Source organism: Mobula hypostoma, chromosome X2 (assembly GCF_963921235.1).
Source record: "Mobula hypostoma chromosome X2, sMobHyp1.1, whole genome shotgun sequence".
Taxonomy (NCBI): Eukaryota; Metazoa; Chordata; class Chondrichthyes; order Myliobatiformes; family Myliobatidae; genus Mobula; species Mobula hypostoma.
Window position 1 is genome coordinate 35,944,392 of NC_086129.1, and position 24,805 is coordinate 35,969,196.

A 24,805-nucleotide genomic window follows, 5' to 3' on the forward strand; every position below is an offset into this window, starting at 1 on the left:
TAACACTAGCCTAATTGCAGGACAAGTTACAATGACCAACTAACCTACTAACCAGTACATCTTGGGACTGTGGGAGGAAACTCACGTGATTCACATACAAACTCCTTACAGATGGCACTGGAATTGAACTCCAAACTCTGGAACACACGAGTTGTACTGGTGTCGTGCTGTTATGCTACTGTAACAAAAAAGTTAACTGTGGTGCCCACGAGGCCTCAGATAAATGGTATCCTTTTAGCAACTGAAAAATTATAGGAGTTTCACTTAATAACATTTATAAATGCATTTGACTTGTATTTTTTTAAACTTTTAAAATAACAAGAAACAAATATATTTATGGAAAATAATAAAATGTTTAGGAATAACACTATTGATCACTTTGTATATTTCCCTTTTCATGTTTCATTCGATCATTTTATTACGCGAGGTGCAAGGGGTCTTGGGAGTCCCAGTTGAGGATTTCCTTCAGGTTAACTTGCAGGTTGAGTTAGACCTAATGAAGGGTCTTGACCCAAAATGTCAACAGTTTACTCCACTCCATAGATGCAGCCTGGCATGCTGAGTTCCTCCAGCATTTTGTGGGTGTTTTTCAGGAGTAAAGAAGGCAAATGAAATATTAGTATTCATTTCAAGAGGGCTAGAACATAAAATCAAGGGTATACTGCTGAGGTTTTATAAGGCATGGTCAGACTACATTTGCCACATTGTGAGCAACTTTGAGCCCTGTATCAAAGGGAAGTTGTGCTGGCACTGGAGGGAGTCCAGAGCAGACTCACAAGAATTGAAAGGCTTAATCTATGGGGAATGTTCGGTGTCTCTGGACCTGTACTTGGGAGTTCAGAAGGATGAGAGGATTTATCAATTGAAACCTATCAGATACTGAAAGACCTGGAGAAAGTGGACATGGAAACTCAGGTTTCCATTTGTAGGAGAGTCTAGGATCCAATGTATAGCCTCAGAATAAAGGGACATCTCTTTAAAACTGAGATGAGGAGAAATTTCTTCAACCAGAGAATGGTGACTCTGTGGAATTCATTACGTCAGAGGGCTGTGGAGGTCAAGGCATTAGGTGCATTTAAGGTGGAGATTGATAAGTTTTTGACTGGGAAGGAGGTTAAGCCTTATGAGGAAAATGGGAAATAGGGATGAAAAAAGTATCAGCCATGATTGAATGCAGGAGCAGAGTTGATAGGCCGGGTGGACTAATTATGCTCCTACAAATTAATATTAAATTTCCTTCAACCATATTATCAGGCTCTTTAAACCAATAATATTTCACTGCATTAGTTTTCTTTTCTTCATTTCTTCAAACACCTTCTCTAATGATAACCACAATTAATCTACTCTCTCAGGATAAATGAAGTCTTGTCTTACTAGCACCTTTCTAGCAAATTTCTTGTGTAATATTGTTTATATAAAACCAAAGTGAAACATGAGGAACATAATTTTTAATATACTGAAATCAGGCCGGGAAATTGGTCCTCTATTTACTGTATAATCGCTAATGAATTACAGTTAGCCTATATTTCGTGCTTGAATTTCTGAAGCAAGAATTGAATCCATGATACTTTTGGCTCACTCAGAGTGTCAGCACTGAACCAAAGGCATTACCCAAAGTGACAGATAGGGTAGTTTGGGTCGAGATGACTATATTTTCTTAACTCCCAAATCCACCTGTAGCAACTATTTTTAACTTAGTGATAGGCACCTTGTTATTGGCCATTACCCACCAAAAATTCAGAAACCATCACAATTTCCTCCCACCCACCATTAAAAAAGTTAGTGTTATGTCTTCCTTCATAGTTGCTCATTTCCGAGTATCTGCTGTTGAATAAATAAACTTTTTGAACAAATTGAACTTCAGACTTGCATTAAATTGGAGCATCAGTTATTGCTTATTCTATTTAAAAAAACATTTGAAACATGATTATTTAACAATATCAATTAAACTGTGCATCAAATTTCTCAAAATAGAAGCCACAATTACTAAACGTAACAATGAGGACAGCCATTTTTAAAGTCTATAACTGTGGTGGAATGGAAATTGTCTGCCTGTGGAGAAGGAATGGTGCTAGACATTTATATCCTTGTGAATACCTCATTGTGAGGGCCTTCAGTGCAAGACAATTTCCCAAGAAACTTCTGAAGTGAGAAAATCCTTTGTTAAATGACTCTTCCATAAATAAAGATGAATGTCCATTTAAGGAATGATTATTGCTTTATTGGCAATCTTTTATATAGGGACTTTAGATCAAACCAAAGTGTTCAAAGAGCAGGACAGTGTTCCTGAGCTCTGGCCAACTTAATAGCTACTGTTCATGTAAGATTGTCATTTCAAAATAAGAAATAGAATTTATAAAGATCCTTAATATGTTTAAGGTTACATGATACAATGGTAAACACGTTTCTCTTCTTTTGGTACAGCAAATTGGAATATAAGCAACCACAGTTAGAATGAATACAACATCATCAGCCCAAGGCACCAATTTCATTACTCTACATTAGAGTCTGCTTCTTCCATTTGTCTTTCATACTGGAAAAGATCAGCCATGTCCTCATCCATATGTTCACCCATTTCCGTCAGAATCACATCCAGTGCCTGTTCAAGGCAAACAGACGGGAGTCCCCATTAATTCAAAGGACTGGCAACCTCACTGCAGGGTGACAAGCTCCACTACATCATAGGTTCCTCATTCTCCTCAGACCCCAAGAATTCTTAAGAACTTTTCCAGTAAAAAGAGTGAGAAATGTCAGATGGGAGGAACTGAAATTGCTTCACTACTCCATTACAACTATGTATTATCAGCAGGTAACACGACATAATTCTAATGTGATTCCTGTCTCCTTGTCTTTATTGGTGCTGCACAACATTCATTAATTTGTATGCATAAGCAAAGTCCCTTAGCCAGCCCAAAATGACAATGTATAATTGTTAGGAACCAAGACAGAATCAGTAGTTTACGGTGTATTGGAAAAGGAGTTGAAGCATACCGATGGAGAAAAGAACAGAGGAATTTTATTCTGTTCCTCCTAACTTGGGTTGTATCTGTTCTAGGAGTATTTGAAGACAGCTTGTTGCCGATAGGGGATGCTTGAACCAGAAATTGTTTCTTGAAATCCCCTGCCCTGATAATTATAAAAGAACTAACAGAAGTATTTAAATAAGCAATGGCTTTGCAGGAGGGGTGACGGTATAAAATCCCAAAAGGATATATTGAGGACTAGTTGTGGAAAATATACACTCACCACATCTGTAAAAGCCTTCAAATGGTAATCCCGCAGTGCCACATTGTCAATGGCTGCACAACTGTATTGGCTGATGTTGAGGTACTGGCCTAAAAGGATGTCAAGCATTGAACCTAAAAAAAAAAAGGATGAGGTAACTTCTCAGTTATCAACCAGCACACAAAGAGCTGATGACAAAACAAATGAAACATTCAATACAAATTGCTGGATAATCCACCTGATCAGCTGCTTCAGTGGTAACGCAGGAAATTCTGAATTCTTGCTTTACTACAGTCATAAATCAAATGTTACTTACAAATAGATAATTTTCCATTTCTTTCAATAACATCCCATCTTTCCACACATTATTGTACAAGGGCTGGACCTGGAATTCTGCAGTGTCCTCAGCAACATCAAAAATCCAGAGGAAAAGAAGGAATTTCATGAACTCTTGCATCCTCCTCCTCCTCTGTTGGAAAACCTTTGGCAGCATGTTATAACAAACTCACCATGTGGGTTGAAACTTAGGAAAACCCGATATTCTGCACTGTCAGTACATTGCTGGCTGTAATCACAAATGCTCTACTGTGTGTGATGATAAGAAGAACACAACTTACTGTCTGACAGCCTGTCCAACTCAACCTCTTCAGAGAATGCTCTTCCTTTATTTGCCAAAGTCTTCAGGAGAATCTCCAGAACAAACATGTCAATCAGTCTCTTGCTGGCATATATTCTGACCTGCCACAACATGTCTATTAATAAGTGATGCCCAGATATGCTTGTGATTTACAAAATATTGTCCACTAATATATTCACCTCCCACATTTATAGATTCTATCTCTTTTATATTATACAACATACCCAAGTGTATACAATTCTTGCACAATATCAACAGCTTCATAGCTTCTTGCTAGAATCAACTGACAGAACACATTGACGCCTATCAGTAAATATCAGGTGCACTCATGTCACCTGAAATTGACCAGTGAACTCCAGCCCTAATTGGATATTGGCCTGGGTCCTTTGCAGGTGTCCAAAGAGAAAATAATATTTACTGTTTTGTTTGGACTTGCTCATAAAATGCAATACAGAACAAATTAGAACAAATTGTCCCCATGAAAAATCTTCAGATGACAGGGTACCTACCCAGTTTATTTATAACAATTAACTGGATCCCTCAAACTCAGCACTGGAATTTATCCTCGTAAACACGAGGAATTCTGCAGATGCTGGAAATTCAAGCAATACACATCAAAGTTGCTTGTGAACACAGCAGGCCAGGCAGCATCTCTAGGAAGAGGTACAGTTGACGTTTCAGGCCTAGACCCCGAGAAGGGTCTCAGCCCGAAACATCAACTGTACCTCTTCCTAGAGATGCTGCCTGGCCTCCTGCGCTCACCAGCAACTTTGATGTGTGTTGCTGGAATTTATCCTGTTACTTACACTCAAATTGAAGACCTGTGGCTCACAAACACTGGATTGAAGAAGTAATAGGAGTCTTCCAGTACAGTGGATTCTGATTAATTGGGCCATCGGTTAATCAGGGCAGATGCTTATTTGGGACAACTCAAAGAATAAACACAAAAATCGAGAAAATTGCTGGGATTCCCTTCATTCATTTGGGACACGATGCCACTTAATTGGGGCAAGAGACTGTTGCCAAACAGGTTCTACTAAGTTGCAAACAACAAGAATTCTGCAGATGCTGGAAATTCAAGCGACACACATCAAAGTTGCTGGTGAACGCAGCAGGCCAGGCAGCATCTCTAGGAAGCGGTACAGTCGTCGTTTCAGGCCGAGACCCTTCGTCAGGACTAACTAAAAGAAGAATGAGTAAGAGATTTGAAAGTTGGAGGGGCAGGGGGGAGATCCAAAATGCTGTTGCTCACTGCAGTTTCAACCATTCAGGTTTGGAGATGCCAGAAACTGCCAGGTGTGAAAATGAAACTATTTCACTGCTTCAACAAGTTAGGAACTGCAAAGAATTTGAAGGTGTCGACAATCATCTTGAATATTACAATGAAAATGAAGATTTGGAGAATGCAGTCGTCAATAGCATACTTTATACTTTGTCACCAAACAATTGATACTAGAACGTACAATCATCACAGCGATATTTGATTCTGCGCTTCCCGCTCCCTGGATTACAAATCGATAGTAAATATTAAAAATTTAAATTATAAATCATAAATAGACAATAGAAAAATGGAAAGTAAGGTAGTGCAAAAAAAACCAAGAGGCAGGTCCAGATATTTGAAGGGTACGGCCCAGATCCAGGTCAGGATCCGTTCAGTAGTCTTATCACAGTTGCAAAGAAGCTGTTCCCAGATCTGGCCGTACAAGTCTTCAAGCTCCTGAGCCTTCTCCCGGAGGGAAGAGGGACAAAACGTGTGTTGGCTGGGTGTGTCGTGTCCTTGATTATCCTGGCAGCACTGCTCCGACAGCGTGCGGGGTAAAGTGAGTCCAAGGACGGAAGATTGGTTTGTGCGATGTGCTGCGCTGTGTTCATGATCTTCTGCAGCTTCTTCTGGTCTTGGACAGGACAACTTCCATACCAGGTTGTGATGCACCCTAGAAAAGTGCTTTCTACGGTGCATCTATAAAAATTAGTGAGGGTTTTACAGGACAGGCCAAATTTCTTTAGCTTTCTCAGGAAGTAAAGGCGCTGGTGGGCCTTCTTGGCATTGGACTCTGACTTGGTTGGACCAAGTCAGGTCATTTGTGATATTGACCCCGAGGAACTTAAAGCTTTTGACCTGTTCCACTTGCGCACCACCGATGTAAATGGGGTCCGTGCGGTCCGCTACTACTTCTGAAGTCAACAACCAATTCCTTCGTCTTGCTGACGTTGAGGGATAAGTTGTTGTCTTCGCACCATGCCACCAGGTTCTTAATTTCCTCTCTGTACTCAAACTCATCATTACCCGAGATACGGCCTACAATTGTTGTGTCATCAGTAAACTTATATATTGAGTTCGATGGAAACTTGGCTACACAATCATGGGTGTACAGTGAGTACAGTAGGGGGCTGAGTACACGGCCTTGTGGGGCACCGGTGCTCAGAGTGATTGTAGAGGAGAGCTTGTCCCCTATTTTTACAGCCTGGGTCCTGTCTGTGAGGAAGCTGAAGATCCAGCTGCAGATCTGAGTGCTAAGGCCCAGGTTCCGGAGCTTAGGAATCAGTTTTTTTGGAATGATAGTATTAAAGGCAGAGCATTGTATGAAGGCAGTTCATTATCTGTTTTATATGTCTGCGCTGATTTTGTTCATTGTTGATTTTATTTACTGGATGAATTCCTCTGTTGATTAACTATGAAGAACTAATACACAGTTTTATAGTACTGTAGTAGCATTGGTGGTGTTCTAATTTGTTCTGTATTTCATTTAACTATATAATTTGTCACTCAGTTTGTCTTTTTTTTATAAATCTCTTTTGAACCATTTCCATGAAACTTCAGCTAATTGGGGCAGCCGTTTAATTGGGCCAAAATGTATTAGTCCAAATGGGTCCCAATTAACAGAATTCATTGTATTTCTTCATGTATAAGCCTTAAAGGAACTATTAGCCAGACATTTGACTGCAGAAAGACACCAACCAAGCACAGCTTGTCTAAATGAGCACAAGGGTATCCTTGTCAGCAGAGATCATGAGTTGGTGACACTAACATTTGCTGGTTTCCTCTCCCCAGAGTTTGAATGCCTAGCCAATTTTATTGTTCAGACTGCTGGATGTGCTTACTCTAACTTTATATTCTAGTGCTATACTTGTGCCTCTACTTACCACCGTAAGTGCAGGACAATAGATAGATTTTTTAAACACAAACACGAGGAATTCTGCAGATGCTGGAAATTCAAGCAACACACATTAAAGTTGCTGGTGAACGCAGCAGGCCAGGCAGCATCTCTAGGAGAGGTACAGTCGACGTTTCGGTTAGTCCTGACGAAGAGTCTCAGCCCGAAACGTCGACTGTACCTCTTCCTAGAGATGCTGCCTGGCCTGCTGTGTTCACCAGCAACTTTGATGTGTGTTGCTTAGATTTTTTTTAAAGGCTCTTTTACAGCGATACAGGGAACAATGACCATCAACTCTTACCTCCTCCAACTGCTCTTCATACACTTCGGTGACAGGTTCACTTAGTTGTAGCAGCACAACATTCCTCATTTCTTCATCTAACACATCTGGAACAATATCTTCCTGCAGGATCTCCTCCAGTACCATCTCATTTACTGTTTCTTTCACCTGTGTGATTAAAAAAATACATACAGCTACTACCAAATCCTATGAGTGTCCTTAGACACATTACTACATATCGGAAAATGAAATAATTATTCTGTAACAGCAAATCCTCATATTCAGCAATGAAATGAATGGCTACTAATACTACTTCTGTCAGCATTGCTTAAGGAATAATATTGCTGAAAGATAACTTTTCCTCTTCATGCAGTGCCAAGGGCTTGAATCAGAAATTATTTGTTCAAGGTCCATCTTAAAATCTGAGTCCATGTTCAACAGATCAACATTCTAGTACAGTGGGTTGTTGTACTGTGGAGTCTTTTTGATGAGATGATTAACCAAGAACTTGAAGATACAATGCCACTTTTGAAAAAAAGAGCAGAAGAGTTTAATAAGATTATGAGAGGCATAGATAGGGTACAGTCACAATCTATTTTTTCCAGGATAAAAAAATTCATATACTAGAGGACTGCACTTAACATGATAAGGGGAAAGTTTAAAGGAGATAGGCAGGGCAAGTTTTTTTTTAAAAAATGAGTGGCAGCCGCCTGGGTGGGGCTACCGGAGGGAGTGATGGAAGCAGATATCATAGTGGTGTTTAAGAAGCTGTTAGATAGACACACAAATATGCAGGGAATGCAGGGATATGGATCGTGTATAGGCAGAATTAATTTAATTCATCATCACGTTTAACAGAGACAGTTTGGGCAGAAGGGCCTGTTCTGTGCTGTACTATGTTTTAGGAGTTTCGGACACTTTGTTCTCAATCAATATCAGTGTTTTTTTTTTGCATGTTCCTGGTTCCAATATTTTCTATGTGGTAATAATAATGCTACTTTAAAGATCTGAAATCTACCATAGTTTAACATCCACATTAAAATATCATACATCATTTTCCGAGCCATGAGTCAGTTAGTGCTACTGTCAAATTTGAATCAGAAGGTTATGGGTTGAAGTAGCACTCCAGAGACTCGAGTGCAAAAGTCAAGGTTGATGCCCCAGTGCAGAGCTGGGGGTGCACTGCAGTATTGTTTTTTTTAAAAGAAAATACATTTATGTAAGTAGATAAAAACAAAACCTTCAAAGACAGCAAAGTGCTGGTTAAGATTTACCCTTCAATTAACACCAAAAATATACCTAATCTATCACATTATTGTTGGCGGGAGAACGCTGTGCACAACTGACTTTCATGTTTTACTTTCTGCAACAGGGACAACAATTTAAGAATACTTCTTTGATTGTGAGGTGCTTCGAAGTGCACAAAATCAGAAAAAAAGAACATTATTTTCTATCCCAACAAATAGAAGATAATTTCTCCATCTATTATTTTGACAACACTGAATGACAGAAAGAATTAATTTTTCTATGTGTTGTTTGGTCAATGACAGATGATGATTCAAGGAAATTTAAGGAGACCTACAAGTTGTGGCACCATTGGCTCAATGGTCTCCATGATGAGTTCTGTCAGAGATTCATTGATGATGGCAGTGGTCAGGTGAATGTTAACAAACTCCTCTAAAACAGTTCTGATCAATGCTCTTGTGAGGTCACTGATTTCTTCCTCCAAGAGTGTTTCCAATATTAACACTGCTGGTCGTTGCTTAAATGCAATCAATTGGGCTGTTTGTCTGAAAAATATAAATGGCAATTTAAAATAATCCATTAGGAAAAACATACCACATGCTCATAAAAGTTACTTAGGAATTGGAGAAAAAAAATGAACTGTAAATGTTGAAAAATCAGAAAGAAAAATTGCTGGAAGAGCTAGACTGTTCACGCAGAAGCTGCGGAAAGAGAAACAAAGTCAATAGATCAAGGAACCTTCATCACAACTCAGAAAGTCAGAAAACATATGAACTAAGTTGCAGACATCCTCTTTGATGAATTTTGAATATTGTGCTCAATTCTCAAAATTCCAAAGCTTTTGCATTTCCTCATAACATAGGCCCTGCCTATTGATTGTAAAATACTTGAATCAGTGAAAAGCAATGATCAACAGATCTTTCTACCCTACCTGACTTCTGTACATCATCACTAGTATCCCCAGGTCCTTCACTTAGAAACCATAAGGCCAGAAAAACTAGTTATGATGCAGGAAAAAAAATGATTTGCTATTGCTTTAAAATGCTATGGGACAGTCCACTTCAGCTTCAACTACCCATTCTTTCTACTACACCACTGAAGATGATCAGGAAAATTCCTGGAGACCACAACCACCAATAACAATTTCCTTTCCATAGGTAGACATACAGTATGCCATTAATCTGCTCCAGAAGCTCCTGTGCAAAATAGACCCTATCTTTTAACCTGGTTAACTCCTTATACTCATACACCCAGTCTGTTATTTATTTGCCAACTGCAAACAATTAAGCCTTATCAAAGTCAATGCTTTTCTAAAGTAAATGATCACCCAGAAGTCTCAGTAAACAATGCCTTTAAACTATCAACCTACCAGCCCATCTCTTGTGGGGTGCTTACAGGTCTGCTCTTATGAAATTAAAACCTGACCTCATTACAGAAGATCCTAACCCCAACTAAGCCCAAAGATTTATATTTTGTTTTGATCCAAAAGAATCTGATATACAGGCCCTGTTGGGTTTGGGTTGGATAACTAGCCTCTAAAAGCAAGAATAGCATCTGGTGTGCTCAACAGTCCCAGTGTTCAGTGTGTTAAAGAACACCTGGAGTGGTGTCAGAAAGTTTACTACGAATCCTTTAAAGCTCATTCGCACTGTCTTGGTTGAAACTAAATGCAGTCAACTATTGCAATAATATGAAGGTATTTTGAAAGAGTTGGTAATGGGCAAGTAAGTGTACAATATTGATAAGTTACATTGCACTTACATATCTTAAATAGAAATCAAAATAAACTTCATACATTCAAACAAATAACTTTTCCACTGAATATAAGACCATAAGACACAGGAGCAAAATCAGGCCATTTGGCCCATTGAGTCAGTTCCACCATTCCAACTTTACTGATTTATTACCCCTCTCTCAACCCCGTTCTCCTGCCTTCTCCCCATAACCTTTGATGCCCTTTCTAATCAAGAATCTATCAAACTCCGTTTTAAATATACACAATGACTTGGCCTCCACAGCCGTCTATGGCAGTAAATTCCACAGATATACCAGCCTTTGCCTAAAGAAATTCCTCATCTTTATTCTAAAGGGATGTCCTTCTATTCTGAAGCTGTGCCCTCTGGTCCTAGATTTCCCACCATAAGAATCATCCTCTCCACATCCACTCTATATAGGCCTTTCAACATTCAATAGGTTTCATTGAGATCTCCCCCTTATTCTTCCATACTCCAGTGAGTAAAGGACCAGAACCATCAAATGCTCCTCATATGCCCTTTCATTCCTGGAATAATTCTTGTGAACCTTCTCTAGTCCCTCTCCAATGCCAGCACATCCTTTCTTAAAGGTCCAAAACTGCTCACAATACTCCAAGTGCAGCCTGACCAATGCCTTATAAAGCCTCAGCATTACATACTTGCTTTTATATTCTTGTCCTCTTGAAATGAATTCTAACATTGCATTTGCCATCCTTACCACCAACTCAACTTGCAAGTTAACCTTCAGGTAATCCTGCACGAGGACTCCAAAGTCCCTTTGCACCTCTGATTTCTGAATTTGATCCCTGTTTTGAAAATAGTATACACCTTTATTCCTTCTACCAAAGTACATGGCCATACACTTACCTACACTGTTTTCCATCTGCCACATCTTTGCCCATTCCCCCAATCTGTCTAAATCCTTCTGCAGACTTCCTGTTTTCTCAATACTACCTGCCCCTCCGCCTATCTTTATATCGTCCACAAACCTGGCCACAAAGCCATCACGTCCATCATCCAAATCATTGACACATAATATAAAAAGCAGTCCAACATTGACCCTGAGGAACATCACTAGTCACCAGAAGCCAACCAGTAAAGGTCTCCTTTATGCCCACTCTTTGCCTCCTGCTGGTCAACCAATTTTCTATCCACGCCAGTATCTTTCCTGCAATAACATTGGCTCTCATCTTGTTTAGCAGTCTCTTGTGTGGCACCTCCTGAAAATCCAGGTAAACAACATTCAATGACTCTCCTTTGTCTATCCTGCCTGTTACTTCCTCAAAGAATTTCAACAGATGTGTCAGGCAAGGTTTCTCCTAAGGAAGTCACACTGGCTTTGGCCTATTTTACCATGTGCCTCCAAGTACCTCAAAATCTCATCCTTAATAATGGACTCCGAGTGGGCTCAACCTCAAGCTGCTCTAAAAAGCCATCTTGTAGGTGTTCTATAAACTCCTTATCTTGGGATCCTGCACTAACCTGATTTTCCCGATCTACCTGCATGTTGGCCCCATTTGATCTCTGAAATGGATGCAATAGTTCTAATAACACTATTTGATGTCTGAGCTAACATGTAACCCTCAACCAACACACTTGTGCATGAAGGGATGCAGAGGATTGAAATTTGTTGGTTTTTGAAGGGGCACATGTGCATTCTTAACATCATCACCATCATTATGTGCCATGTCGCATGACGTGTGCCATCATGGACTTTGACTGTGATTGTTCTTGGCAAACTTTTCTACAGAAGTGGTTTGCCATTGACTTCTTCTGGGCAATCTCTTTGCAAGATGGGTTACTCCAGCCGTTATCAATACTCTTCAGAGATTGTCACATAACGAGGACTTGTGATAATGCACCACCTGCTCCCATGGCTTCATGTGACCCTGATTTTGTGGGGGGGGGGTTGTTAAGAAAGTGCTACACCTTGCCCAAATGATCTGCAGGCTAGTGGAGGGAAGGAGTGCCTTATCTCCATCTCGCCACCCAGAAATTCTTAGCATCAGGGACTAAATGCAGTATATGCATTAAATAATCATTGGGCTGACTCACATTCCTATTTGCATGCTCACAATGCTGCTTAGACTTCCTGTGCACAAATTTGTTACTGCATTTCCCACATTAATTTTGAACTGCAGTCACAGTTGTAAAATATATTGAAGCCATAAGCAATGTAAATGTTTCACTACTTACTGCTGTTCATTCCGAATGAGGAATTTCTTCATACTTGATGCATATACTGGTTGATACTGGGGGGAAATTAGAAGCATGGATAATAACAAGACAGTTATGTTGAACTGGGATAAATCAAATATAAGGACAATGTCTGGTCACATACTCTTGGAAGAACATGAAGATTCTAGAGAGGGTGAAAAAGGATGTGAATGAAAGTTCTAGAAAGGTTACAAAGAAAAGTGACAAGAATTGTTTCAGAGACAAAGGATTTCAGCTAATGCTAAGCCAGAAAATTTAAGGTTGTTCTAATAAGGAAAACTTCAGCAGTTGAGAGAAAGCATTCAGAAATGGATGCTTCAACTCATTCAGGAAAGGGGATATGTTACAGATCTCTGGAGGGAACTGCCTAAAAGACTATCCAACAACAGTGAGATGATGGACAATATAAAGTTAAGGGAAATGTAGCAAGAGCACTAGGATGATCTGAGTAGTTTTAAATTTTACATAATCTGGGGGTTGCAGAATAGCTCAACTTGTAATGGCAATAAATTCCCATAATGCATTTGGGATAGTATCCCAGAGTGATATATTTTTAAATGAAGTACGGTTAGGGCAGATTAGATTAAATGACAATGTAATGAATCAAAATGATTTAAATCTCTGAAACAAACTGAACATCTTTAGAATATTCAATGACACAATTAAACACAAGTTTTGGGAGGGAGGAAGAGAGTAATAAAGCAATGCTTAAAACACAAGTTAGGCAAACGTCTGTGGAATAACAAATAGAGTGACCTCAGAAAACTGGACCTGGGCATTAATGTGTAACGTTGTCGATAAACAATGCTGAGCAAATAAGATAAGAAATAGGTCTGCATTGGCCATGTATAGTAGCTTATGCAGTAACTTTCAGCTCTTTCCTGATAATTTTAATGCATTCCAATGGTTCTGTGGATCTTCCATGCCTCACCCCATAGAGCACTCTTCATTTCTAACCTTGTACAACAAATGCCAACGAGGTGCAATAAAGCAAGCCCTATTCCATCATTATCAGCTTCCTTGTATTACCATTCTCTACAAGGATTACAGTACAATATATGATCCAAGTCGACAGGAAAGACCTTATTTGGAGTTCTCTAATCAGGGAGCCTTAGTTAGAAGATTCTTAGGGGAATAGTCCTGTTCGCCATTTGGAATACAGTACATAGTTACTGTCTTAATACCAACAAAAATTGTTTACTATTTTGGATTCCACATCTCTTGATCAGAACACCCAATGTTGTGCACTGTTCAAGGTTCCATATCATAAAAAATATTCAAAAGTAATGGACAATGAAAAGGAAGGATGATACAAGACTGATAGCATATAATCATTAAGGAGTACTGGATCATCTCCAAATAAAGCGATGGTTACTAATAGGGGAATACAAGTAACCAATAAACTTGACTGAGAATTCAGTGGCAAGAATGAGTGATGCACTGCCATGAGGAGTAATAACAACGATATGCTTAATATGTAGCTTGATATCTATGAGAAAATGAAAGAAATAGAAGGATATGCTGATACAGTTTGACAAAATAGGCTGGAAAAAGATCAAGTGGCCTGCAAACACAGTTATGGCCACTTTGGGTCACACTATATTCTAGACTTATAAAAATTATTATACAACAATCATACTTTCATCTGGATTGTGCATTTTATTTTACAAAGTCAAAACTTGTCATTAGCAGTACCTTAGTGTCATCATTCAATAGCACTTCTGTTAAGATATCAGGTACCAATTCATCTTGAATCACCTCCAAGATGATTGTATCCACAAAGTTTCTGGCAAACAGCTGGTTTTCCTTGAAGAAATGATAGGCTGCAGATTCCTGAAAGCAGTCAAATGGAATGAAGTTACATATCTAGTAGGACATATCAGCACCATTCAAAGCATTTTCCACTACGGCAATATCCTATTGTCCAGTTCTGTTCTACATGGTTAGTAGAACTGCAGCCTCACAGTGAATTAGGCTTCATCCTGACCTCCAATGCTGTCTGTCTGGAGTTTGCACATTCTCCCCGTGAATGGATGTGCATTACCTGGCTGCTCAAGCTTCCCCCCGCATCCTAAAGATGTGTGGATTGGTTGGTTAAATAGCCACTGTGAATTGGCCCAAGTGTGTAGTTAAGTCGGATAAATTGTAGAAATATATTAAAAATAGTGGGACAATGAGATTGCTTTATGGGTTGTATAGATTCAATGGGCTGAAACGGCCTCTATCTATTCCACATGAAAATATGAAGGGGTTATCAAAATTCCGTTTGGAATGCAGAATTCAGATAGTTTGTAGTCATATCTTGGGTCAACTATTTTCTCAAGTCACCACACCCAGCAAATCAACCAACAACAAACACCTGTCAAACCTCTGGTGCCAATGTTGAATGGTCTGTCTTGGTCACTAAGAAAGTTGAAAGAGGGACAGGAATTGGAAGAAAAATAAACTGTACGTTAAACATGCTTTATCCAGGAAATTGATAATATACTGTAATTCCATCTGTGAGCTGCGTTTCCACCTGAAGTATAGATATAGTAAAGAACTTCATATTTAAAGTGTGGGGGGGGGGGTGAGGATATAGGAGGGCTGAAATTGTTTTTTTGGTCCCCTATTCCTTGGGATACAGAGGCAACAGCAGAACCCTTTAGTGATCTTAGTCAGGAATAAAGGTACTTTGCTTTCTTACCCACTTAAATCCTGTGCTAGGACTCCAAGTTCTTACTGACATTTTATCATCTCCTTGTCTCTTAAAAGATGCATTCTAGAAACAAATGAAATCATACAATTATTTTTCTCCCTGCATTCCAGAGCAGTCACACTAAAAGCAAATTCCAAAGATAACAAAAGCATTGCACTATAGCTATGAGATCTATCAGCCCTATGTTTTGTTGCTGCTGGTTGAGGGATGCTGGGAGAGCTTTGTACCCATCACACATGGTATTCTAACACTCTTTGGTGGACATTTAACAGATACTTGACATTAGCATCAAAGACAATCACCACTGCTTCTAGTCTTGTTTTCAAGATACAGATCCATGCAAATGGTAACACTGAATATAATTTGAGTGATAACTTCACTCAACTTCACTTGCTCCATTGAAATGTTCTCACAACCAATGAACTCACTTTCAAGGATTCTTCATCTCATGTTCTTGATATTTATTAATCATTATTATTTCTTTCTTTTTATATGTGCACAGTTTGTTGTCTTCTGCAGTCTTGTTGAATGCCCAAGATGGCCAGTCTTTCATTGATTCAGTCATGGTTATTATTCTATGAAATTATTGAGTATGCCCACAAGAAAACAAATCTCAGGGTCGTATATGGTGACATATATGCACTTTGATAATAAAATTTACTTTGAACATCTATACATAGGAATAAATGCAGCATTTCAAAATATAATCAACTTTCAGATGCTATGGGGATTCAAAAGAGAATAATAAATTACAGCAACATTGTAAAGTGCAAATTCAGATTGTTAACTATTATTGTTGAGATAAGATTGACATTGTTTTTAGTTTATTCATCAGAATCTGTTTTTTGCTGCTGAAGTCAGTACATAACTTAACAGCCCTTAACATCCCCTAACAGCCTTAAGCAAGTAGTAGTGAGTCTTCTTGAATCAGTACAGACGTCATGAAGATACACTCACAACACTGTTAGGAAGGGAGTTCAAGGATTTAGATCCAGGAATTACGAAGGAACGGTGATATATTTCCAAATCAGGATAGTGTGCAAATTTGAGAAAAACCTGTAGGTGGCAGTGCTCCTGCGTGTCTGAGGCCCGTGTTAGATTTGATGGCAAAGTTTGCATATTGGGAAGGAGTTGTCAGGGCAGCCAAGGTGAATATTTTACCCACAATTCATTCTGCAGCCCCTCCAAGAGGACCACAACTTTGATGAGGTTTGGAGGCTTGTGTGCCTCAATGACACTATGTTGGCTGGAGTCAGGGCTTTATGCTTTGGCTCTTAGTAGGGTCATCCATGCCAAACAGGTCAAAGAGTAGAGGTCAGACTAAAAGTGGTCCATTGGTCCTCCAGGTTCGGAGGTTCAGCTCAAGGCTAACAAACTTGACTGGTAAAACAAAACTGTTATGGAAACAGCAATAAAGAATCCTTCTACATCAGATGAACGACAAAATGAAGTGGATAGTCAGTGAGCTAGGCAGCAAGGCCATTCACGCGCTGGGCTTCTGCAACAGCTGGGTGTTCATCGGGGGCCAATGGCATCGATAACAAGAGTCCCTTCGAGCAGGTCCGTGAACCGCCACTGCCAGCTCCAACCCGCCCAGCCTCTCCAATTTCCCCCCCAGAACAGGCACAAGGGGCCCCAGAGTCCTCCCTTGCCCCTCAACGGCATCTCCACTGCTTCTGCCCCCACCCTCTGAGTAGACAGTAGCAGGGAGGGTATTGAATGTTCTCAGACGGTAGTCACTCTGGGCAAGTCCACATATGAGCTGTGCAAGTTGTGTTCAGGATTGGCCCATTCCAGCGTGGAGGGGCATACAGTGAAATGGGGCCGTCTGCATCTATGGCCAATACAGCTCGAGGTTTGCGCTGGGGGGGGGGAGGGGGGGCAGCTGGCAAATTGCGCCAAGTTTCCACCACCAACATAGCATGCCCACCACTCCCTAACTCTTTGGACTGTGGGAGGAAACCAGAGCACCCAGAGGAAATCCACACGGTTGTGGGGAGAATATACAAACTGCTTACAGACTGCAGTGGAAATTGTAATAGCAGAACTGCTACAATTAATTAACTGATATGATTGATTAACAGATATGATTAACTAACAACCACAATTAATGAATATAAAGCCATACACACAAAATGCTGGAGGAACTCTGCAGGTCAGGCAGCATCTATGGAGGGGAGGAGGTGTATAAGATGATGAGAGGCATTGATCATCTGGATTGTCAGAGGCTTTTTCCCAGGGCTGAAATGGCTAACATGAAGGGGCATAGTTTTAAGGTGCTTGGAAGTAGATATAGAGGGGATGTTAGGGGTAAGTTTTTCACACAGAGTGGTGGGTGTGTGGAATGCCAGTGGCAGTGGTGGAGGCGGATACAATAGGGTCTTTTAAGAGGCTCTTAAAAGACCCTATTGTATCCGCCTCCACCACTCTTAGATAGGTACATGGAGCTTAGAAAAATAGAGGGCTATATGGTAGGGAAATTCTAGGCTGTTTCCAGAGTAGGTTACATGGTCGGCACAACATTGTAGGCCGAAGGGCCTGTAATGTGTTGTAGATTTCTATGTTACTATGAAATGAATAAACAGTCGACATTTCAGGCCAAAACATTTCTTCGGGAGTGGAAAGAATGAGGGAAGACACCAGAATACAAAGGTGGGGAGAGGGGAAGGAGGATAGCTAGAAGGTGATAGGTGAAACCAGATGGGTGGGAAAGGTAAAGGGCAGGAGAGGAAGGAACCTGATAGGAGAGAAGAGTGGCCAGAGGAGAAAGGGAAGGAAGGGGCAGGTGAGAGCGAAGCTAGAGTAGGGAATAGAATAAGAGGAGAGGGGAGAGGCAATTTTTTTTTACTGGAAGGAGAAATCAATGTTCATGCTATCAGGTTGGAGGCTACCCAGATGAAATATAAGGTGTTGCTCCTGCACCTTGAGGATGGCCTCATCTTGGGACAAAAGGAGACCATGGACCGACATGGCGGAATGGCAAATAAAATGTTTGGCCACCGGAAAGTCCTGCTTTTGGCGGGTGGAGCAGAGGTGCTTGACGAAGCAGCTCCTCAGTTTACCACAGATCTCACTGATGTAGAGGAGGCCGCATCGGGACAAGATAGACGACCTCAGCAGATTCACAGGTGAAGTGTTACCTCAACTGGAAGGACTATTTGGGGCACTGAATGGAGGTGAGGGAGGAAGTGAATGGCTGTTTCTGGGGATAAGTGCCTGGAGGGACGAGTAGACAAGGGGATCACAGAGGGAGCGATCCCTGCGGAAAGCAGAGTGAGGGGAAGAAGTAAGGATATGTTTAGTGGCAGGATCACTTTAATGAATGAATATTAATTAATGTTGTGATTAATATCAATTACAATCAATTAATATCTTTGGAAGGTGGAGGAAACCAGAGCGGTCTCGGGGAGAACATACAAACTCCTTGCAGAGAGCGAAAGAGGAATTGAACCCGGATCACTGGGGTTGTAACATTTTTACACTAATCCTAGGCCTTAAGAGTGTTTCGACATGGTGACCAAGATGACTGATGAGTGCAGGGTAGTGGACGTTGCCTACAAAAACTTTACAATGATATTCAACAAGATCCAGATTGACCCTGCAGTGGATATTCAGAAGAGGCTTGTGCATCGACAAGAGGGTCGTGGTGGAAAAGATGTATTCTGACCGGAGTGGTGTTCCACAAGGATCTGTACTGGGATCTCTACTGTCTGTGAAATTATGTACACTCACTGGCTGTTTTACTAATAAAGTACCTAATAAAGTGGCCACTGAGTGTACGTTCGTGATCTTCTGCTGCTGTAGCCCATCCACTTGAAGGTTCAACGTGTTGTGTGCTCAGAGATGCTCTTCTGCACACTGCTATTGTAACATGTGGTTATTTGAGTTACTGTTACCTTGACCCAGTCTGGCCAATCTCCTCTAACCTCTCATTAACAAGGCGTTTTCACCCACTGAAGTGTCGCTCACTGGATGTTTCTTTTTTGTTTATGCACCATTCTCTGTAAACTCCAGAAACGGTTGTGCGTGAAAATCCCAGGTCAGCAGTTTCTGAGATACTCAAATCACCCCGTCTGGCACCAACAATCATTCCATGGTCAAAGTCACTTAGATCACGTTTCTTCCCCATTTTGAGGTTTGATCTAAACCTCTTGACCACATCAGTATGCTTTTATGCATTGAGTTGCTCCCACGTGATTGGCTGATCAGATATTTGCATTAGCAAGCTGATGTACCTAATAAAGTGGCCACCCAGTGTAGTTCATTTCGATGTGCAATGTTTCATGGGCCAAGAGACGCTAGTACAGCGTCAGAGTTCAGTCCCGGCGTCCTCTGTTGGAAGTTTGTATGTCCTCCCCATGGACTGCGTGTGTGTCTGGTAAAAATGAGGAACGTGCAGGGCATGTGTATTCCAAAAATGAAGAAATACTCAAATGGCATAATAGTACAACCGTGGCTGACAAGGGAAATCAAAGCTAATGCTAAAACAAAAGAGAGGGCATATGACAAGGCAAAATTAGTGGGAAGATAGAGGATTGGGAAGTTCTTAAAAACCTACAGAGAGCAATTAAAAGAATCAGTTGAAGGGAAAAGATGAAATATGAAAGCAAGCTAGCAAATAATATCAAAGTAGATACTAAAAGCTTTTTCAAGTATGTAAAAAAATAAAAGAAATGAGAGTGGATATAGGTCTGCTAGAAAATGAGGCAGAAGAAACAATAATGGGGGACAAGGAGATGGCAGATAAACTAAATGAGTATTTTACATCAGTCTTCACTGTGGAATACACTAGCAGTATGCCAGATGTTGTAGTGTGTGAAGGAAGAAAAGTGGGTGCAGTTACTATTACAAGAGAGAAGGTGCTCAAAAAGCTTAAAGACCTAAGGGTACAGAAGTCACCCAGTCCAGATGAACTGCATCCTAGGGTTCTGAAAGAGGGATCGTTAGAGATTGTGGCAGCATTAGCAATGATCTTTCAAAAAAATCATTGGACTCTTACATGGTGCCAGAGGACTGGAAAATTGCAAATGTCACTCCACTCTTTAAGAAAGGAGAAAGGCAGCAGAAAGGAAATTATAGACCAGTTAGCCTGACCTCATTGTTCAGAACGAGGTGATGGAGTACTTGGGGACACAGGACAAAATAGGACAAAGTCAGCATTGTTTCCTTAAGGGAAAATCTTGCCTGACAAACCTGTTGGAATTCTTTGAGGCGATTACAAGTAGAATAGATAAAGGGGATGTAGTGGATGTTGTACATTTGGACTTACAGAAGGCCTTTGACAAGGTGCCACCCATGAGGCTGCTAACCAAGTTAAGAACCTGTGGTATTACAGGAAAGTTACTAACATGGTTAGAACATTGGCTGAATGGAAGAAGGCAGTAAGTGGGAATAAAAGGATCCTTGTCTGGTTGGCTGCCAGTGACTAGTGGTGTTCCGCAGGGTTCGGTGTTGGGACCGGTTTCAAGTCCCTGGGTGTCAAGATCTCTGATGATCTAACCTGGTCCCAACATATCGATGGAGTTATAAAGAAGGCAAGACAGCAGCTATACTTCATTAGGAGTTTGAAGAGATTTGTTATGTCAACAAATACATTCAAAAACTTCTATAGATGTATCGTGGAGAGCATTCTGACAGGCTGCCTCACTGTTTGGTATTGGGGGGGGGGCTACTGCACAGGACTGAAAGAAGCTGCAGAGGGTTGTAAATTTAGTCAGCTCCATCTTGGGCACTAGCCTACAAAGTACCCAGGATATCTTCAAGAAGCGATGTCTCAGAAAGGCAGTGTCCATTATTAAGGACGTCCAGCACCCAGGACATGCCCTTTTCTCACTGTTACCATCAGGTAGGAGGTACAGAAGCCTGAAGGCACACACTCAGCGATTCAGGAACGGCTTCTTCCCCTCTGCCATCCGATTCCTAAGTGGACATTGAACCCTTGGACACTACCTCACTTTTTTAATATATATAGTATTTCTGTTTTATGCACAATTTTTTAAACTATTCAATATACATATACTGTAATTAATTTACTTATTTATTATTAATATTTAATTTTGTGTTTTTCTTTTCTATATTATGTATTGAATTGAACTGCTGCTGCTAAGTTAACAAATATCACATCACATGCCAGAGATAATAAACCTGATTCTGATTTCTTTTTATGCGGTATAGATGATTTAGATGATGGAATAGATAGCTTTTTTGCCAAATTTGCAGGTGATACGAAGGTTGATGGAGGGGCAGGTAGTGTCGAGGAAACAGGTAGGATGCAGAAGGACTTTGACAGATTAGAAGAATGGGCAAGAAAGTGGCAAATGAAATATAATGTTGGAAAATGCATGGTCATGCACTTTGGTAGTAGAAATAAATGGACTATTTTCTAAACGGGGAGAAAATCCAAAAAGCTGAGATGCAAAGGGACTTGGGAGTCCTTGTGCAGAACACCCTAAAGGTTAACTTGCAGGTTGAGTCAGTGGTGAGGAAGGCAAATGCCATGTTAGCATTCGTTTCAAGAGTTCTAGAATACAAGAGCAAGGATGTGATGCTGAGGCTTTATAAGGCACTGGTGAGGCCTCACCTTGAGTATTGTGAACAGTTTTGGGCCCCTCATCTTAGAAAAGATATGCTGGCATTGGAGATGGTCCAGAGGAGGTTCACAAGGATGATTCCTGGAATGAAAGGGTTATCATACGAGGAACATTTGATGGCTCTGGGTCTGTACTCACTGGAATTCAGAAGGATGAAGGGGGGATCTCATTGAAACCTTTCAAATGTTGAAAGGCCTAGACAGAGTAGATGTGGAAAGGATGTTTTCCATAGTGGAAGAATCTTGGACAAGAGGGTACAGCCTCAGGATGGAGGGGCGTCCATTCAATACAGAGATGCAGAGAAATTTCTTTAGCCAGAGGGTGGTGAATTTGTTGCCACACGCTGCTGTGGAGGCCAGGTCGTTGGGTGTATTTAAGGCAGAGATTGATAGGTTCTTGATCGGACATGGTATCAAAGGTTACGGGGAGAAGGCTGGGAACTGGGGTTGAGGAGGGGAAAAAAGGATCAGCCATGATTGAATGGTGGAGCAGACTTGATGGGTCAAATGGCCTAATTCTGCTCCTACGTCTTATGGTCTTATTCCTGAATCTCCACCCAGGACTTACATGACTGTCAGTGGTGAAAATTGAGAGGAAGTTACTGACATGATGAAGGAAGCTCTGAACATCAGAGATGGAGGACCTTCATTGCTGCCCTAAATGCCAGCAGCATAACAGGCAAAAAAAAAATTATGTTGCAGCCATCCTATGCTGCTAGTGGAGGGAATGATAAGGTGGTGAGTGTTGTGTATATAATATTTCAGTAATACTTGAGTAATATTATAAATATGTTGTTTGATTAAGCATTCTTTGGTGTTTACATAATTCATTATGGGTTATATGTAAAAGTACATGAATGGCTTAACGTCATTACCTCACCAAGCCATATATGTGTGCCTCACTAAAGTAAAAACAGAGTATCCACATTTATCCCCAGGCTCCCCTTGTTTCTTTTTCAATTAGTTTTTGGAGTTACAAAACATAACACTGGCAACAAATAATTTTTAAAATGAACCCGAGACAACTGCCTACCTGTTGAAGCACAGCACGTGGTTTCTTCAGAAAAGGAGACGATCGGGTTAAAAAAAAAGGAAGACGGATGAAATTCACAGGTTTATAGACAGTGAGTACCAGGTGATAATAACAATTAAAAATAGCAGAAATGGCTCACAACATTGGAAAGATAGACACACTCCATTGTACAAAACTAGGAGACATTTACTGAACTGACTGAGCAATATTTTGAAGCAAATGGAATATCCAATGAGAAACGAGTGCCAGTTTTGCTGAGTGCAATTGGTGGAAGAGTACACAGTTTGCTTAGAAGTTTGACTGCTCCAACCAAACTAGCTGAAATGAGCTTTGCTGATATTGTGAAAGTAATGCAGCAACGTTTAGAACCAAAACCACTGTTGATTGCAAAATGCTTCAGGTTTCATAAGCAGAATCAAAAGGAAGGGGAGTCCATTTCAACTTACATGGCTGAATTGAAGATGTTGTCTGAGTATTGCCAGTTCAGTAATGAACTTAATGATGCATTGAGAGATCATTTAGTTTGTGGAATCTTACAAGAAAGCATTCAAAACTGGCTCCCAACTGAAGCAGAACTCACATTTAAAAGAGCAGTTGAAATTGCTGTATCAATGGAAACTGTAGCCAGAACACAATTGAGTTGTAGTCAGGAATGAAAGTGAGCATGAACAAAATTACATTATCTAAACAGAAACCTGCCTAGCCGAACAAATTGTGTTTCCATTGTGGCAGGGACTCACATATACCAGACCAATGTAGGTTTAAAGATGAAACTTGCAGAAAATGCATCAAAGTAGGACACACACAAAGAGCATGTCAGGTAGACAAAAATAAATGGACTGCACAGGGAAGCAAAAAAGATAAAAAGTCAAGCTGCAGTTTCAAAAAGAGCACTAATCCGCATGCTGTTGATGAAAAATCTGATAACGATGAGAGTGATACAGGATTGAGTAGCCTTAAGATTTACAATGCAAAAACTGACATCAGACAAGCAATATGACATACACCAGAAGTGAACAGCAAATTAATTAAAATGGATTGGCTGTTTGTCATTCCACAAAACGAGGTTGAACAGCATTTCAAAGATACTGAACTGAATGCTGTAGATATCCAACTAAGGAGAAAAGATCATTCCTGTGGGGGTGACATTCATAATATTAAAATACAACAACCAATAAGCCACATAGGGCTTGTATGTGGTTAAAGCAGGAGGGCCAATATTGTGGGGCCGTGATTGGCTGAAACAACTACAACTTGATTAGAGACCCATCTGCCATTTGCATGCCACAACACCTGCAATAATCAACTGAAAGTGAATTAAGAAAGGTACTGGATGATGCCACAGCAATGTTCAAGGATGGCATTGAAAAACTCAAACACCCAAGTTTTGCAAAGCCCGTTTGGTTCCTTAGACCACCTGTGATAAAGTAGCCAGTGAGCTTGATCACATGGAGGCTGAAGGAATTTTTTCCGAAGTTGAGTGGTCCCAGCAGCCAAGAAGAATGGGTCTGTCAGGATCTGGTGATTTTAAGGTCACTATCAACCCAGTACTGAAAGTCAATCAATACCCTCTCGCCAGGATAGAGGATATCTTTGCAAACCTTTCAGCAGGGAAACTCTTCAGCAAGGTGGACTTAGCTGAGGCCTGCCTACAGCTGGAGATGGAAGAAGAATGCAAAGAGTTTCTCACCATAACGACTATTGTTATATTAAGTATATTTTTGCAGTAGCATCTGCAACTGCATTCTGGCAGAAAGCTATGGACCAGATGTTGCAAGGGTGCCCAGGCATGCGTGTTACCTGGATGACATCATTGTTGCCGGTGAGGATGATAGGAAACATCTTCAAAATCTCAAGATAATGTTAAAAAGATTAGAAGACTATGGCCTCAGAGCACAACACAGCAATTGTGAATCCTTCAAACCAAGCATCACTTACAGTGATCACACCATTGACACACAAGATTTCTGTC

The 24,805-nt window shown here is 40.5% G+C and overlaps 1 protein-coding gene across 1 annotated transcript in view; it reads right to left on the reverse strand.

Annotated features, from left to right (window-relative positions):
- Positions 1-1,964: 1,964 nt before the first annotated feature.
- Positions 1,965-24,805, reverse strand: part of LOC134340756 (uncharacterized) — a 33,053-nt gene continuing 10,212 nt past the window's right edge. The window contains exons 5-12 of the mRNA XM_063038240.1: positions 15,200-15,274; positions 14,209-14,346; positions 12,493-12,548; positions 8,880-9,087; positions 7,319-7,465; positions 3,843-3,963; positions 3,247-3,359; positions 1,965-2,599 (exon numbers count right to left, since the gene is read on the reverse strand). Of these exons, the coding sequence (XP_062894310.1) occupies positions 2,492-2,599; positions 3,247-3,359; positions 3,843-3,963; positions 7,319-7,465; positions 8,880-9,087; positions 12,493-12,548; positions 14,209-14,346; positions 15,200-15,274 (966 nt within the window). The 3' untranslated portion in view covers positions 1,965-2,491. The remainder of the gene's footprint in view (positions 2,600-3,246; positions 3,360-3,842; positions 3,964-7,318; positions 7,466-8,879; positions 9,088-12,492; positions 12,549-14,208; positions 14,347-15,199; positions 15,275-24,805) is intronic.